The 18,197-nt window shown below is 39.7% G+C and overlaps 1 protein-coding gene and 1 non-coding gene across 2 annotated transcripts; both read right to left on the bottom strand.

Annotated features, from left to right (window-relative positions):
- Nucleotides 1-956: 956 nt before the first annotated feature.
- Nucleotides 957-1,120, bottom strand: LOC115872039. Its single transcript, XR_004047615.1, has one exon. It is a non-coding gene; the product is annotated as a U1 spliceosomal RNA (small nuclear RNA).
- A 7,265-nt stretch (nucleotides 1,121-8,385) lies between these two features.
- On the bottom strand, nucleotides 8,386-17,545 carry TBX22 (T-box transcription factor 22). Its single transcript, XM_045297365.1, has 8 exons — nucleotides 17,339-17,545; nucleotides 16,503-16,818; nucleotides 15,365-15,466; nucleotides 13,464-13,638; nucleotides 12,399-12,563; nucleotides 11,994-12,058; nucleotides 11,546-11,631; nucleotides 8,386-9,072 (listed from the first exon to the last, which is right to left on the bottom strand). The coding sequence occupies exons 1-8, from the start codon at nucleotides 17,508-17,510 to the stop codon at nucleotides 8,459-8,461; spliced, it is 1,695 nt and encodes a 564-aa protein (XP_045153300.1). The 5' UTR covers nucleotides 17,511-17,545; the 3' UTR covers nucleotides 8,386-8,458.
- Nucleotides 17,546-18,197: the final 652 nt, after the last annotated feature.

An 18,197-nucleotide genomic window follows, 5' to 3' on the forward strand; every position in this document is an offset into this window, starting at 1 on the left:
CATCTGCTACCTTAATACTAAACCTATAAATATATACACAAATATATATTTCCCCATACTCATATATAAATATATTTACATATATACATGCCTGTATTTAGACCTCCATAAATGCCCCTTGCCTCCTAGTTCTTTCCTCTATTTCCTTTGACTTTCCACTTCTCCCACTATCATGCTCAGCCTTCATTTGGGTTTCAGTAATTCCTCTAGGTTACATTGCCCATGATCAAGCCCTACCAGGCCTCCTACACCCTCCTCGTCATTGATTTTGGATCACTTGTTGTTTCCTCATCCCTAGGTTTGTTGACACCCACTTTTTCCCCCACCTCTTCCTCTCCCATGTCCCCCTGGAACTGTAGGTTCCGTTGTTTTCTCCTCAAGATTGTTTATCCCGTCTATCTTATCTAGATAGACCTGTAGAGATAATTATATGCATGAAAAACAAGACAGAACAAAACCAAGCAACAAAAGAAAACAAAATAACAGCAACAACAAAAAATGACAAAAAAAGAGAAAAGCCTGTAAATAGTTCAAGGTCTGTTTGTTGACCTTTAGGAGTTTTTTCCGGTTGAGTCTGATGGGGTGCCATGCCCTGGACCCAAAGTCTATTTTTGGTATTCCCTGGGGATAAACATCATTTCAAGAAATCAGAATTTTTTATAAGCATGCTTCTGAACTCTGAAAGGTGCATCAAATACTTTGACAAAACATTTATGTACTGACTTAGCACTACAGCATTAGCACTTAAAAGATATATATTATCCTCTTTATATGCACATGGGTTTTCCTCATGTTGAGCATTACATAGGACTGAAAGAATAAAAGGGAAATATTCCATTATGTCCAATGTTGTTGCTTGTCTTCATTTGTCATTGTCACTTTGTCCAGTTGTTATCAAGAAAATTACTAAAAAAAGTGAAAGAAACCAAACTTGACCAACGATTTTTTTTTTTTTTTAGGGAAGAGCGTGAACACAGTCCGCCACTACCAAAAATTATGCAGTCGAATTTCCCACATTTGGGGAAATCGCAGGGGTGAGCACATCCGGAGTGCGATGGCTAAGTCTCGTCCTGGGAAAACCACCTTCGTGATCACAGTGTCTCTCCTGCCAGGTAAGTATATTCACCAATGATTTCTTTAGCTGAAGAAAAGTTGTTGCTTAGGAGGCATTGAGTTGATGTTAACAGTGGTGGGAAAATGTGGGAAAAGATATCAATAATGGTTATGCAACATGAAGAGTATGATCAGTGGCACTGCATTTTACATGTAGAAGTTGTTGAATTGGAGAATGTTCTGTTGTGTATATTTTTTGCCACAATTAGAAAAAAATTGCATAATAACAATGAGTAAAAGAAAGATGAATGTGTTCTAGACTTGAATATGGCAATAGTTGTACAACTCGTCCTGATATGATTGAACTATTGAATTGTATGGCATGTGGATGAAGTGCTAATAAAACTTTTAAAATAAGTAAATAAAGCTTGCTGACAAGGAGATCTGACAAAAGTGCTTGTCACAGGATGAAGTAAAATTGATTTATATATTGTCCCAAAGTGAAAACTTTACAGTTTACTCAGATTTGAGGAAAATTAAATAACCAGGTTAGATTGAGTATCATATTTTCAAACTTAGTCAGCTACATTAAGCTGTTCCCTTTAAAGTGTGTGTGTGTGTGTTTGTGTGAAGGCATGGATTATGATCAAAACAAATGGAAACGGTGGTTTTTATTAATAGACCTGGGGTTCATTTAATATAATTCAGACCCATTTGTTTGTTTGTACTTCATCCCTTACCTAATCAGAGTGGCTTTTGATTTTTGTATGTTTTAAAAGTAAACCTATTATTTTGTTAGAATTGCAGAGTGCTTCAAAGGGTTAAGACTAGGTTGGTAAACAAAAGGTTCTAGGTCTTAGATTCTGGCCATACAGAGAACACAGCATTCCTCCAAGGGCCACACCAGAAGGGCTTGATGTGGAAGAAGCCCAATTAACAATCTGGGACCTACCTCCAAACTACCTGTAGCCTTTGGAATTCAGCCTGAAATTCCCTGTTTGGAATGGAAGCAATGGACTTCCACCCCAAATCTGTGGAAATGAAGCTCCTTGTAACTTGGGTGGGACCCCCTATCTTAGTGGGTGTTCAAGGAAGGGGACCAAGACCACCATATATTTAATATCTCAATGCTCCCAATGCATTAATGAGAGGAATTAGTCTGATAGACAAGGATCTGCCTTTGTAAGGAATGGTACAGGGAATTTTCACCTAGCATCAACCCCATGCTCAATGTCAACAGAGTCCAATCAATGAAGAAATCATTATGTACAAAGCAATGACTCATGAATTGCAGCTCGCTGTTGAACTATACTAACATAAAATGCTCATATCAACGGTACCTTAAATTATGTACCATTGGATAAATTATTGATGGTATCAATGCAATCATCTTATACTTCAGGGGGAAAATTGACAGCTTTTCTTGTTTGTTTTGTTTGTTTTTGTCATTCTTGTTGGTTTTTATTTTTGTTTTTGTCACAATATGACCACCAAGGTAAACCAGAGTTGTTCATAACCTGTGGACATGCTAATGGGTTCTGTACTCCTACATAATTTTTGCCCCAATCCAAGAATGCTTAGTTCTTATAACATGGCCCTGGTAGATACAGGCCTTCATGAAGAGATCACTGAAGATGAGGGTGCTACAGCAATGTGCAGTGAAGAAAACAGATGGTGCCCGGTTATTAACTGGAATACTTCCTGTGGTCTTAAAGGCTTGTGTTCAAGCAAGCAGCCTCCTAAATGAGGCATCAACCAAGTCCACATTGAAGAAGCACACCAGCTTGTGTGATACAAAGATGACTATAAAAAAATCCAAAGATGGTTCAAGAAAAAGTATCAGACTTTAAATTGTGAATGCCCAATTTGTAGAAGGCTATGGTAATAGTGGGAACCCCAAATCCATCTACAGAGTATTTATTCAGTTTAAGCCACTCGCAAATTCCCTCTGGCCACAGGCGAGGAACTTGAACAGCTGTACTATCAGACAGAGATTATTGTAAACTTGATTATGGTGGATCGAACCAAGGAAACTTGGTCAGTTGACTTCCCTCTTGATCCAACCTGGAATTTCTGTTTGCTGAAATATTTCCTGCTTGTATGAAAATAGAAATTTCTTCTGTGGTTTTTAAAATATTGTTGTTGGTCTTTTAGTTCTTACTCCTTATTTTAATTTTTATCTTTATATTACTATTATTATTCTATTTTTTTCTTCTTTTTGTTTCATTTTTGTTTTCTGTTGTTTCTGTTAGGTCCTATTCTATGAAGAACAGAAAGAGGATAGAGATTATAACGGATGCAATGATTTATTAGGGCTGGGTGTTGGAGAGAGTGAGGGAAGTTGGGAAGCAAACAATGCGGGAGAGGGGAGGAAGCACAAGAACTGGTTGTCATGATGTTTTACAACTCTTTAAAAAAGTGATTTAATATGGAATGTATAATATACAAATATAATATCAAGAAAAAATGCTAAAGAAAAGGAAGAAAGAAAGAAACTAAAATTGATCAATGGTTATCATGGGTGAAGTTGTTGCTTAAGTTGAATTTATGTTAACGGGTGAAGGAGGAAGAGTTGTTGCTTAAGTTGAATTTATGTTAACAGTGGTGGAATAATGTGGAAGAGGATATTAATAACGGTTTCACAAAAGGAAGAGTATAATTAATGGCACTAAATTATACATGTAGACGTTTTTGAATTGGAGAATGTTTTCTTATGCATATTTTTGACATACACGCAAAATTACACTAATCATAATGTGGTAGTTACATAATTTTGGGTAAACTTGAAGATATAAAGTGTAGGGGTGGAGTCTAGCGTATCAATCCGGTCACAGCCTGATGGTGCCTCTTGTGGGCATGGCCTTCTCAAAAGGGGGCTCCTGAAAACCTCTCCCTCTTTCTCTTTCTTCACCTTCATGCTGGGGAGCCATGCTGAGACCTGAGTGAGCCCTGTGATGTGGCCACTGCCATTGCACACCTTGCACACACAGGCCTGTGATCTTCCTGCACTCTGCATCATTACATGTGGGTGCCTGAGTCTGAAGAAGGATTTATGGACTAACATAGGGCTTATGGACTTGATCTGGACTGGGCTGGAATGTTTGCTTGAAATATAATTATATTAAGCTCTCTCTTACACATATATGAGTGTCACTGGATTTGTTTCTCTAGTCAACCCCGCCTACTACAAATCATGACTACAGGGAAGAAGAAATGATCTAAAATGGATTGTGGTAATGATTGTACAACTCTTCTTGATATGGTAGAACTGCTGAATTGTATGATATGTGGGTGAAATGCCAATAAAACTGTTTAAGAAAGAAACAAACAAAAAGGACTGGAAGGCTTAAATGTACGCAGAGGTGCCTTTGAAGAAAAACTTAGCAATCGACCTCTTAAAGCTCAGCCATCAAAACACTAGAGAGCACAGTTCCACTCTGACATACATGAGGTCACCAAGAGTAGAGTTGTGTGGACAACTGGTTGAGGATTAAAAGAATTTCATAGCATTTTGTTTTGTATTTATCTTATAACCATAGCACTCAGTTCCCAAGTTACTGAAGTTTAGTATCACCCTTTTTGGAGTAAACCATTCCTCAATGTGCAATGATATGGACACTAAATACCCTTATTTTTCTTCCTTTTTAATTAGTTCTTTCTTTATGTGAATAATTTTCATAGGAGCAAGACATTGCTTAATGGATCTCTGGAGGTCTATTTCAGGTCTAAATTTCTATGAAAACTTTTATCTTGTCTACTTCTTTTAAAAATTTTATTATGAATTGGGAGTTAATACACATATCATTCCACAGTTCACTCGCATCAAGCAGTTTTATACAAATGCTACCACAATCAGTTTCCAAACATCATTTTCCTTCCTGGACTCCTTGATATCAGGTCCCTTTTACCTCCAACCCACCACTGTACTGCCCATCCTACCACCACCCCACCCACCTGAAACCTTTATTCTACTTGCTGTCCCTATAGGTTCACCAATCTTAGGTTTCATATACTGAAAAACAGAAAAACATATAACACAACTTTAAGAGGGTGACCCCCAATGACATAACACCTCTGAGATAAACCCTAATATGAACAAACAAACAAAAATACAGAAAATGTTGAAAACCAGATCAGGTCCTGCGTGCATCAGAAGGGGGATCAAATGACAAAATGTTAACTGTTCCAGTCAGGTTTATCCCTTTTTAATCTTCTATATTCATTTGTCCAATGCACTCTGTTTAGTAATCACTCTCCTCCCAGCCCTCAATTATGGATAGAGGGAGATCACCAGGGACTTATTTCCTATGCAGTTCCCACAAATATATCTTGGGCTCCCACTGTCATCCATATTGGCTACTTCTTTAATTAAAAATATGAAATGACAGATCATGAACATTATATGAGAATGAAAAATAAATTTGTAGCTTCCAGCATTTAAATATTTGCTCCTTTAGATTCAATCACCATGATTAATATAGTATTATCAGTTTTATATGGAAAATATATGGCAAAATTATATGAAATATAATAAAAGTATGGGACATATGTACTATAGGGCAGCTAAAAAATTAAAGCCTTCTGTGATGTAATTATTAAAAATCAACTCTAAACGGTTCTGGATTTTTCAGCTAAATACTTTCTTTTGTCAATAAGTGAGGATCTCCTACATAAATCCTCAAAATGAGTCTCATGATAATCTGTACATGAACCAAGAGGCAGTTAGGTGAACAGAATAAGGAAATACTGCATGGCTTTAAATCAAGAAAGATGTGTGTTAGGGCTGCATTGACTTGTAAGACTTATTCAAACTGTATGGTGAGAAAATAACCAGAGAAGCTGGATTATGTGAAGAAGAATGAGGCATCAAGATTAGAGAAAGGCTTATTAACAGCCTGTGATACGCAGATGACACAACTTTGCTATAAGTGAAGAGGACTTGAAGCACTTGCTGATGAATATCAAGAGCTGCAGCCTTCAGTATGGATTAAAACTCAATGTAAAAAATAAAAATAAACATCTTCACAACTGGATCAATAGCATCATGATAAATAGAGAAAAGATTGAAGTTTTCAAGGATTTCATCTTGCTTGGATACACAGTCAGTGTTCATGGAAGTAGCAGTCAAGAGATCAAAGAAAACATTGTATTGTGTAAATCTGCTGAACAGGATCTCTTTAAAGTCTTAAAAAGCAAGGCTGATACTTTGAAGACAAAGGTGTGCTCTACCAAAGACAATGGTATTTTCAATCACCTCATATGCATGTGAAGGTTGGACGTTGAGTAAGGAAAACTGAAGCACGCACGGTCTGTGCATGTATATTCCGGTGCTGGCAGCACTATGGACTTCCAAAAGAACAAACAAATCTGTCTTGGAACAAGTACAACCAGGATGCTCCTTAGAAGTCAGGATTGCACAACTTCATCTCATGTACTTTGCATATGTTATCAGGAGAGAAGGACTTCATGCTTGGCAAAGTAAAGGGTCATTGAAAAAGAGGAAAGCATTGACAAGATGGGTCAACCCAGTGGCTGCAACAATGGGCTCAAACACAAGAACAACTGTGGATGGTGAAGGACCTGGCAGTATTCGTACTGTTGTGCATATGGCTGCTCTGAGTTAGAACTGACTCAGGACCTGGCAGTATTCGTACTGTTGTGCATATGGCTGCTCTGAGTTAGAACTGACTCGATGGCACCTAACAACAAGAATCACAATAATCTGATATGGGAGCTTCTGTTCAAAAATGAGAACTCATAACTTGCTTTACCAGTTAAAGTTAGCCTGCAACTTTTCTCTTGGACTACACAAAAATTAACTTGTAGAGAGGGGCGATTCCTGGAGGGTGAGGGAATGTGGGGTAGAAGGGGGGAACCAATGACAAGAATCTAAGTATAGCCTCCTCCCTGGGGGATGGACAGCAGAGAAGAGGGCGGAGGGAGACGTCGGATAGGGTAACATGACAAATCTATAATAATTTATGAATTATGAAGGGTTCAGGAGGGAGGGGGAAAATGAGCAAACGATATTGAGGGCTGAAGTGGAGAGCAGGTGTTTTGAGATTGATGAGGGCAACAGGTGTGCATCGGTGCTTGACTCAATGGATGTATGTATGGACTGTGATGAGAAATGTACGAGCCCTCAATAAAATAATTTTTTAAAATTAAAAAAAAATTAACTTGCATCTGTCTCTACCCTTAGGAGTAAAAAGATATAAAAATTTCAATGCATATGTATGAAAGTACATATAAGGCACATTTAGATAGAAATAACTACTTGGAGAAAAGTAAATAATAATATTTTTTCCTAATTTGTGTTGGAAAATTTAGAAAAGCAGCTTTTCAGTTTGGCTGGTTTGTCACTTGTTAAGTCATGAAAGGCCCTGGCTTACTAAAATGACTTAGTATGAACATGAACATCAAAATAGGATTCATTTTAAAGATCTTTAGGTTATATCTAGGTTATGCATCACACTTATTTTCAGATAATTTAGAGCCTACTGAGAAGAAAATGTTCAATTTCATAAAATAAAACTATAATTCTTATTTATGCTATTCTTTACTAATTTACTAATTTACACTCACTACCATCGAGTCTATTCTGATTCAGTGACCCAATGACTGATACATAAGAGTGAAATTAAGCTCTACTAATTTAATAATATTTTCATATTTATAGACTTAAATACATGCTCTCCTTTAAAATCTTAATTTCTAAGTTTTCTTAGAAAAGTTTCATAATTTGTTTTTGTATGCTCTGTATAAAATGCCAGATTTGTTAAAGAAACAAGTATATAAGCTTTACCTAGGAATAATCCAAGTGATAAAAGGAAATAAATCAAATTTATTTTGAATGTTTTACTTTCCACTTGATCTTGAGTTTCTCCATTATGAAATTGTCTTTGGACTATAAAGGTGAATTAAAATAATATTGAAAAATGTTTTCCTTATTTACAACTTAAAAATAAAGATTTGCGGATTATTTAACAGCTACAAGATAGATAACTATAGTTAAGCCAGTTTTAATATTAAAACCCAAACTCTTCCTCTTCCTCTGTTCTTAGAGAAATTAAATCTATCTTTTATTGGGCAGAGTCAATATATGAGACAGTTGGCTTGGTAAACTGGCTTCATTATAATTAGAGACCAAGTCATCTAGTGTCAATATTCAGTAGTAGGTTATCATATCAAATAATATTTATTGAGTGTATTTTGTAGCCCACAGTCACTTCAATCAAAGATTCTTATAGTATACATTGGATATTATAAACAACTTCTTATGAACATTTGGGAAAGCACTTTAAATGCATAACATAGCAATACTCTCCAGTCATGATTTTTCTTTAGCTACAAATAAAGAAAATATATGCTTACATGTAATTAGTTTAGGAATATGAATATACCATTAAACACAGTGGTTAATTGTTGGATACCAATAAGCATGATTCCCTTTGACTTCTCTAAATGAAAATTGACTGTCGTCATTCACTTTGGGATGGTCTGCACCATTTACCAGTCTAGGTAGTATAGGGAATTTGTATCTGTAAAGTCCATAGGAAGGGTAGAAAGAGCAACCAAATACTTTCTGAGCAATGGAGTTTTGGGGGGAAATGTATCTAGGTGCCTCTAATGTTTGCAATATTTGATTGACAGAATTAGGTACTTTTACGCACTGTCCACTGAAGTTTTCAGATAAATCATTTTTTGAATTAGTGGCCTCCAGGGAAGATAACATGGGCGTGTCCATTATGAGTGGGACGAACGACTGTGGAATGTTGCTGTTTGATAAATTTTCAGAAAAAGGCAAGACAAGAGACTGCTGTTGCCAAAAGCTAGTTGGGCAAATCTTGTAGCAAGGAGGCAGATTGATATTGTGCAGAGATGCCTCCAGACAGGACATTCCAAGGCAGTTTGTAGGTAAGTAACACGTAGGCGGGGAACAAGGTGGAGAAAGTATGGGATTCAAAGGAGAGGGAGGCTCTCCACTAGAGGTCACTGGAGATGAGCCACTGTGTCCACCTGTGAATGACAATTCAGGCAATGAATAATGAACTTCATATTCCTACTGAATTAGTAATCATTCTTATAGCGCTTCTATTCTATTCTGTAAGCATTCTTAGTTCTTTTAGTTTCTTTCGGAAAAGACATAGCTATTATCGTGACCAAAATTGAATCATACTAGAACTGCTCTGATGTATCGCACATTGAACATTCACTATTCTCAAGGACTTTGTTAGGAAGTTGAACTATATTTAACTAATGAATTACAAAAGAAGTCTAATTATAGTGCCACCCCGATTCAATTATAGATACAAGCGAAAGTAGCATTTTATTTTTTTAAACATAAAAAATTTACTAACATAAGTAATTGACTGAGCTGAATAAATTGGTTGTTTGGGATTTATACATGATTCATTCTGATAAAGGAACCCAGGTGGTGAGTGGTTAAAGCACTCAGCTATGACCAAAAAGACAGGTGGTTTGGGAATACCAGTCACTGTGCCTTGGATATAGCCTACACTGTTGTACAGATTTTCTATGACTTGGAAGCAACTTGATGGCACTGGGCTTTTGGCTTTTCAAACAAAACAAAAGAAAACAAAATACACTGCTATAGAGTCGATTCCGACTCCTAGCGACGCTATAGGACAGAGTAGAGCTGCCACTTTGGATTTCCAAGGTTATAAATCTTTACTAGAGTAGAAAGCCTCACCTTTCTCTTGTGGAGCAACTGGTGGGTTCAAACTACTGACCCTTGGATTAGCAGCCCAACATGTAACCCAGTAAGCCACCAGGGATCTAGTCTGGTAAAAGTCAATGAACCGGAAACTGATATAGAAATGAAAATGGCACATATAAAAGCATTAGATATTCTTCTTATCGGAAATAGCGAAGGAGAAGTCTCTCACGGTGCACCATAGGAAGAATTAAAGATAATTTCTCAGAGCAAGGAAACGTCCAGATGAGACTGAAAATATTCATGTGGATATAGTCAAGTGATCTTTCATAGTTGTCTACAATTTATAAAATTAGGAATAATCATAAGGAATAGGAAAATCTGAACTCTACGTCTTTTGTTTTTAATTCAATTAGACAATTGGCTCTTGATTGAACTTGATAAGGTGGTTTTGTTTGCTTTGGTGCTGCTGTCGTTTTTCTTAGCTATTTTCAGTAGGTAGACACAACCTGAACCTTTATCAATAAGGCAGCAATTATCTCTACAATAAAATAATAAAAGATTGTTTTTAAAATTGGGACCCTTTTCTTTGAAAAATGAGATTATTCTGGACATATTAAATAATTAAGAAGATGGTGTATTTAAACGTTTACAATTAAGATAATCTATATTGGTTTCATTATTAATACACTCTGACTTGGCTATTTTAAAAACATGCTACCTAAATATAATTATCTCAAGTGAGACTGTCAAATAATGGTTCATATTTTGATATGAAACTCCCTAAACCACATCAATGCAGTAAATTCAGTGAACTACTTTCAGCAAATGATTAGATTTGTTCTCTTTACCTTCCAGCTAATTACTATGGAGTCCTATAAAGGTCAATTTAACTATAATATCAATAATTTACTCCATAATTTTAACTTCACTTTAATATTCAAGGACAAACAACTTAAATGGACTAAAGACAGAAGTAAGTGATGTTATATTGCTTGCAAATACTCATTTATTGTTACAGTCCTGCACCAGAAATCATGCCTTATCTGATTATTATTTAGACATGTGTACAACACCTGAAAACATATACTTTCCAAATACTTTAAAATGCTGGTGGAATTAAATTAATTGTGATGACTTAGTGCTGTATTCATTACTTATTTTCTTTAAGGAAAATCATACCTAAATGATGGTGTAATTTATTGGAATGTGTGCAGAGAGTTTCTTACAAAATTTAAAATGTTTTAAAAATATCTAAAATACTTGCAAATATGACCACCCAGGCACAAAATTCAGATCCCAAAGAATATGAGGCAGTGAGTTAGATGCTGATGAATCCAGATGAGCTCTGGAGATCTCAAGACATAAGTAAACTCATGAAGACTGAAGACAGTTAAATCCATTGCCTCCACAACTCTGTTCTTTTTCTTCAGACCAGCTACTCTCTGCTCCCTTTGTCTCTAACCCACCCATCATCGTAAGTACATGTACACACTGCTTGTGAACATAGATTTTCTAATACGTGCTTATTTCCCTGTGGTGGCACAATAGTTAAGTTGCTGGTTACTAATCAAAGGGGTGGCAAGCTGAACCCACACAGTTGTTCTGCTGGAGAAAGGCCTGAGGATATGCTGGGGAAAGACACGGCAATTTGCTCCTATAAAAATTCAGCCTAGAAATCTTAAGGATAGTTTTACTCTGACATCTGGAGTCATTACAAAATTGACATAACAACAGTGTTTTGAACAAGGGTTCTGGTTGGTGATACATTACAAACACATAAAAAAATAAATGTAAGGCTAGAAATGTGCTTACTTGGTGTGTCTGTACCAATGGTTTTAAAATCCAGAGTGAGAGAAGTCCTCCATGAGTAGGTCTCTAAAAGACTGTCCAATATACCCCTACAAAAGAAACTCAACTTTCAGCAATGCCAGAATTCAACTCCTGAAAGTAATGACTTATATAAACTTGTGGTTTTGTTAAAGGTTTAGGAGTAATGGTCTAAAATATTATTTCTACTACAGGTAGACTTCTGAATAACATCCAGTTGATCCTAGAAATCTAGAATAAAGATTACCTGAAATGTAGATGGGGGGAGGAGTTGGAGGTGGCAAGGTTTTAGAGACAAAACATCTGAGTTTCATCCCTTCTACTTATTGGATGTGTAAAAAGATCTCTGAGCCTCTGAATTTCAGTTTCTTTATCTTTAAATCATGAAAATTGCTGCATAAATATCAGACATGATTGCCAATGCTTTGCTTACCTGTTTCTTCCAGGGTCCCTAAATCCTTTAGCAAAAGGATTTCTGTCTATTTTCAGTTTTGTAATCTAGGAATTCAAAAGAGATAAAATCAGTGCTTTCAATAATAACACTGTCACCATTACTTATGATGCTTGCTTACAACCACAAAATACTTTCTAGCTTATAATACAGAACTTTATGTACATGTAAGCATATTGCTGAATCAAATTTGGAATTGTTAACTCCTGGCCACCTTGATTTGCTCTCCTTTCTAAGAATAGTTCTACAATTCATAATCAAATTTGCCTTTATGAAAATGCATCAAAACGATGAAGGCTTTCAATGGTGGAAAACACAATCCATAAGGTGCATCTTGCCTCCCTCCCACTTTTCCCTCTGGAGCAATACCCACTCTTCTTTCCTTACCTGCTGGTTTTGGTAGGCAGTCACTGTGGTGAACTCAGTTTCTTTAAAGGAAAATGTTTTAACTCCTTCGGTAGGCAGGGAGTGAATCTGGGACAGGTCAACCCTGTTGTCCTCCTCCACCACATGCACACGGGGCTTGTACTTATGCATAGACTGCAGAATGATCTGGAGGTGAAATGGTGAAATGCTGCCCTCTGAATGTTGTTCCCGCTCTCATTACCACCCCCTCACGTAAACGCACACACAAAAGTAAGGATAAATCAGAGGCTCTCTAGTAGCCACAAATAAAGCCTTTTTCTGGCCATTTAGTGCCTACATTAGGCCCTTATGAGTAAGGGGTTTCTGTAGAGAGGTACCGCCTTATCACAGGGGAATAGTGATTTGATTTTCAGATCGGGCCCTTTCCTGCTTCCCAACATAGGTGATCATGTGGTATCAAAGTGTTACTGGGCCCTGATGGCCTGCTAATGGCTCCTTGGGCATTTATTGGTGGGTTTGGACTTAAAGAACAACCTTCTGACATCCCCCACTTACCTCACTTCTGTGGGCCTCTTACTCTGTCTTTCGGTGACTGGCACAGGGCCAGGCAAGTTAGAGGGCAAGTAGTACCTGGAAAGAAGGCTAAAGGTGGATACTACCTGAAAAGGGACTATGGTATGTAGATGTGGGAGGGAAGGGTTCCAGGGTACCTTGTTTGCATCCTCCCACCATCCCACCCCACTCCAACACACCCCACATCCCTCCACACCAAAGGTCCCCATTTGACAGAACAGAATAAGGGAATGTTATTAAAGTTCACTATAATTTCATGGGTGGCCAGAGAGCCCAGGAGGGTTCTCCACCCCACCCCATTCTCTCAGACCAGGAATCCTGGCTTAGCAGGTTTCTTTAGGTCCCCAAACTCCCATCTGTCACCACCCATATCCCCAAGCATTCTTAGATGTTAAACAAAGCTCCTGAGAGATGAACTGGTAACTTTGTTGATCATCCCAGGGCTTGGGAATTTCCTAGAGAGCACAACATGAGCCTTTGTGAGAAGGGTAGATTATACTCATGCTCACATACATGGCCTTTGTCATCCATCTCATTGTTGGTGAGTTTCATTCGATCAAAACTGATGGTCTGTTGCATCCAAGTCTCTCCTGAACAAGGTGAGTCTGGGTGGACATAGATCCTGGGGGTGATGCACGTATGGTCAGTATTCCCAGCTACCATCCACTGGGAGCTATGGTAGACATATCTGAAAAGACATGGGTAATGGCATCAGGCATAGTTGACCAAAGCTAGGAGCACAGAAGGCAAGCTGCAGAATTCAGGTCCAAAGGGATTTTGGTAAGGTTAGCTCCTTCATAGCAAGGCAGAGATGCTACCGGATTTCCAAAAAGATGATCAGGGTCAGAAAATCAATGATAAAAAAGCATATGTCATCAACATTAAAAAAGAACTACATATAGGGAGTTTAATGTGAAACTCACTGATTTGATAAGATAGGCCGTGCAACTATATAAAATATGTTTTTCTTTGTGTGTATTATATTCTACAAATGAAAAGGAAATTAAATTTAAATATATATGAATAAAAACAAAAATAAGTGAAATTTTAACTTAAGAAAGACAGAGAGAGAGAAGGTTCATAGCCTTAAAAACCCACAAAACTCCTTACTCGCCAGACCTAAATATTGGTCTGAGTGGCTCTAAGAGGAGGAACAATACAAGTGAAAATGACTTGGATTCTTTTGTGACATACAAGTTCGTTTCAAACAAACAACAACAACAAAAATGAAATAAAGTGCCAGGGCGAGTGAAGGGTCATGGGACATCGGAGTCTGGTTTGCATTTCCTCACAGGAACAGAGAATAAATTGATCTAACACATTTTACACTGGCAAAAGTGCTGGGGGAAAAATCCACGTGTGTCCAGCACGAAGCAGAGAGGTGAGGTAGGTATCTGCCCAGGCCTTAGCCTTCAGTTTTCATGAAAGTACTTTCACCAACAAAACGCCAAATCTCTAATACTGTTATGAATTAGGGTTAGTGGGGCCATGAGGCATGTTTTTGGAATGTTTCCAACATCAGTCTTCCGCAGCCGCACGCAGCATTCCCAAAAGTGCAGCGCAATTGCCACTCAAAAAGCTAACAGCGTATTCTGCTGTTTCAAGGTTTGGGTCCTTGCAGGCTCTTGAAATGTGCTGCCTTCATTTCCCTCTCACTCGGCACTGATGAGAGCCAGGTTGGTTCCTCTGAGGGCAGGCTCTGATCTCTTGCTCTAGCACACACCGCTCCTTAGCAGGCAGCTCCCACACTCTTTTTGGAGCTCCTGAATCGGAGCATTTCTGTGGACCCTTGTCCCTGGGCTGCCTCCCCAAACACCTCTTAACTTCAGGACAATTCAGCCTATTTGCGCTTGCTTTAAATCATGATTTTAAATCGAAAGTGTACACCTACCCTCAGGGACATTGTGGGTAATTCAGTTGGAGAAACCAGGGAAGACAGGAAGGACCAACACAAGGATGAAAGCTGCTGAAAAGGTCTAGACTTGTGTAGCAAATTGGGGTGTTTTTTGGGCTCCTAACTGGGGCTGCAGGGCCCCAGAAGCCTGGGGCCCACTTTGAGTTTGGGGAATTTATCTCAAAACGCCTCCAAACTGCTTTCCTCGAGGTCACTAGAGTTTATGGCGCTCCCCGTACCCCTCAGCTTGCATAGCAAAGTAAAACAACCAGTAGACTAGAAGCTCGGTATATTGAAACTCCAATTCAATCTTCTGTCCCAGGAATGCGAGGAAAGGAGAATAAGCCACCTCTTCCCTCGGTTTAAAACTCAGATTTGAGCAAGATTATTCAACCCCTGAAGTCTAGGGAAAAGTAAATCCCTCCCTCCTTGCTAGATTTTTCCAGATACAGATTTCAGATTTTTAGTCCCAGTCCCCATCCCGTGTGCGGTCTAGAGTACCCTTATATGGCCCAGTTACCTATAGCGTTTGGAATCCACCGGCACAACATCAATGGCCAAATAGTATTGCTTTTCTGGCTCCAACCCTTTTACCTTGACCCGAACAGAGGGAAACATCCGCCTGTGGGAGAGAAGATAGGGACTGACCAGGGTGGTTTTGGAGACGCTTGAAGGGGCAGGGTCCTAGAGAAACTCCGACTCCAATAAAAAGTGAAAGGATACCTTCCCATCCCAAGCCGAGTTTAGGGTATGGCAATTTCTGTAAGAGGAAACAATTGTTGGTCTGTATGTCAAGGAGATGGATTGACACAGTGGCCACTGCAATGAGAACAAACCTAGGGATGGATAGGAGGATAGTGCAGTGTTGCATGCTGTAGCTCATTAAGTCACAATAAGTAGAAGCCAATGGAGAAGTATGTAATTCACAACCAATTTCATTGATTGAGTTCGAGATTTCTGAATTTACCAAAATATTCTTACTGTAAGGCAAGCTAAAGGTTTTGTACACTCTTTCACCTTACTATAGCAAAAAGCTAAGGGGAGAAAATAAGAGAGGAAACAATGTGCTTCATATGTCAGCCCTCCCCCAGTGTTCAGAAGCACATTTTGTGAGACAGATTGGGAAAGGAGTAAGATTAGGAAAGCACACACACAAACACATCTCCCAGCTGCCATGAAAAGTTTGCCCCACACCCAAGGTTGGCGAGGAGAAAGATCCACCTTGAACTGCCTGAGCCCGGGAGCTACTTAAGGGCCTGGGAGATAGAATATTGAACACTGCTAACTAAAAGGATAATGAGGAGAGGCCTAGTTATCTCCTAAACCTGTGGGCGTGGCATCTGGCAAGTGGCAAGTGCCTCGACTTACCTATTTTTAGGGATCTATTGCACAGACAGTAGTATATGGTCACTTGATGTGACAGTGAATAGGAAGGAAAGGGTGAACCACTAACTGAAGCGAGGCAAGTCTTGGACGGACTGCTTAAGAGACGGACACTTTCTAATTCTTGTCCCGGAGGCGGGGAGTGGTAGTAGAGGTTGCTAAAGCTTGAAAGGGGAGGCAGGGACTCTACCAGGTGGGTGGGGGGCTGCATATGACGCGCCTATTTTGTGCAGGGCTGATCCTGAAGCCCTTTAACCGCTTGGATAGAGCCAAACCTGCCCGCCTTGGTAATGATCATCTCAGTCCCAATGTCATGGAATATTTTCCACAGCTCGGATCCTTGAAGCTCCACGTGGATAGCATCTTTTTCTTCCAGACGTCCGCCGAGGCCCTCCTCATCCCTGTCCTCAACAGCATCCTCGCAGTCCCCTTCCTCCTTGTCACTCCCGCCGCCGCCGCCGTCCCCGCAGTTGCTGCCGCCACCAGTGAATAGACTTGCAGAGGGCTCTAGTTTGGGTCGCTTTTGAGCAGAGCACGGAGACGCCACGGGTTTGAGAGAGCTTTCCAGTTCGAGCACCTCCTTGCTGGAGCCTGTATAAAGGCAGGCTGGTTTGTCCCTTTCCAAGAAACCTTGGCCACAAATACCCAACTTTCTGCCTACACCCCCTGCAACCTTGTAATGAGCTAAGAGGGCTCCTCTGGAACTCTGGAAACAGACGCAGCTCTTTTTGAGATTTACCCAGCCTCATTTTCCCGGAAGACTTCCTGTTTTGGAAACTAGTTCCTCCAGGGATCTGAGGACTTGCGATCATTCCTACCCTAAGGGGCTGCCATCTCCTCTGGTTCTCTGGGCTTCTCAGAGCTTAAGGGAGCCTCAATTCTCCACAAGCTTGGGGGACCCTCCACTTTACCAGAAACAAACCGCAGCCTTCCAACCTTTAAAAAACTGAAACGTCCTCGGGAGTTTGGTAGCTGCAGTCCAACTAGACAAGGGCATCCTGTGGCAGGGTGAGCCACCCACCCTCAGCACTGCCAGTCAGGCAGAGCAAGGCAAAGATCCGGTTTGCGAAGGCAGAGGAACAAGGGCATTGGGACTGCGAGGGTTACTTACCAGGACATTCGCTCTTCTTTACTTCCGGGCAGTACCTCTTCCTCTCCTTGTCATCCTCTTTTCCCTGGAGCTCAGGCTGGGATTTCTCTGCCGGGTCTGGAAGTTTTCTTTTGTCGAGTTTCCCTACCAAGACTTCCACTGAGAAGGCATGGGCTCTGGAGTTCAAAGCCATCCCTGGAGAAGGCAAAACGAACCTTGCACAGCGAAGTTTTTGGAAGAGCGTCTGGGGTAAGGAGGGAGAGAGGAGATGGGAGAGAGAACACTGACGATAGGTAATGGTGAGAAAGCTGGGGGGGAAAATACCCAAGTCCAAAAACAAAAAAAAAATGATTTCTGGAGAAAAAAAATATATATACACACGTATATAGCTCTCTTCAAATAAGTGGAATGAAAGGAGAGAACTATCAAACCAGTGACGAGCTTAACTTCTTTTCTTTTGCAGTCTTCTCTCTCCCAATGGACATGTGTAAACCATCCACCGTCAAATCCTGCTGTCAGGACCTGGCAGAGTGTGCAGAGATTGGCAAACACCGGCTTTTTAGGGAGCAGACCTGCCTCCAATAGCAGCCTGGGCTGCTCGGATTGGGAGATAATGTTGCACTCCAGTGAGGGAGTACAGGCTGATTGCAACCTCCATTGTTTGTTTTGGAAATTGTTGGAAGCATAAAACCAACCCTGAGTGGCACTTCAGAGTCTGATGGGGGAGCGAGGCAGTGGAAAGAGGTTCCATACAGGCAGGAAGGGAGAGGAGAGAGAGACAGCACGGAAAATAACACAAGGCTATTGTTTTACAAGAAATTGTAAAATCAAAGACATGGTGTATAAACGCCCTCTAGGGCCCACCTTTCTAACAAAAATG

Source organism: Echinops telfairi, unplaced genomic scaffold, assembly GCF_000313985.2.
Source record: "Echinops telfairi isolate 266 unplaced genomic scaffold, ASM31398v2 ScPeMD7_7419;HRSCAF=8457, whole genome shotgun sequence".
Classification (NCBI taxonomy): domain Eukaryota; kingdom Metazoa; phylum Chordata; class Mammalia; order Afrosoricida; family Tenrecidae; genus Echinops; species Echinops telfairi.

Excerpts from the sequence above, each read along its gene's own strand:
- TBX22 (XM_045297365.1), bottom strand. The coding sequence starts at position 17,510 with ATGGCTTTGAACTCCAGAGCCCATGCCTTCTCAGTGGAAGTCTTGGTA. Across the intron at positions 13,639-15,364 it reads GTGGATTCCAAACGCTATAG|ATATGTCTACCATAGCTCCC; the intron begins GTAACTGGGCCA and ends ATGTCTTTTCAG. Across the intron at positions 9,073-11,545 it reads CATTGGTACAGACACACCAA|GTGGACACAGTGGCTCATCT; the intron begins GTAAGCACATTT and ends TGTCATTCACAG.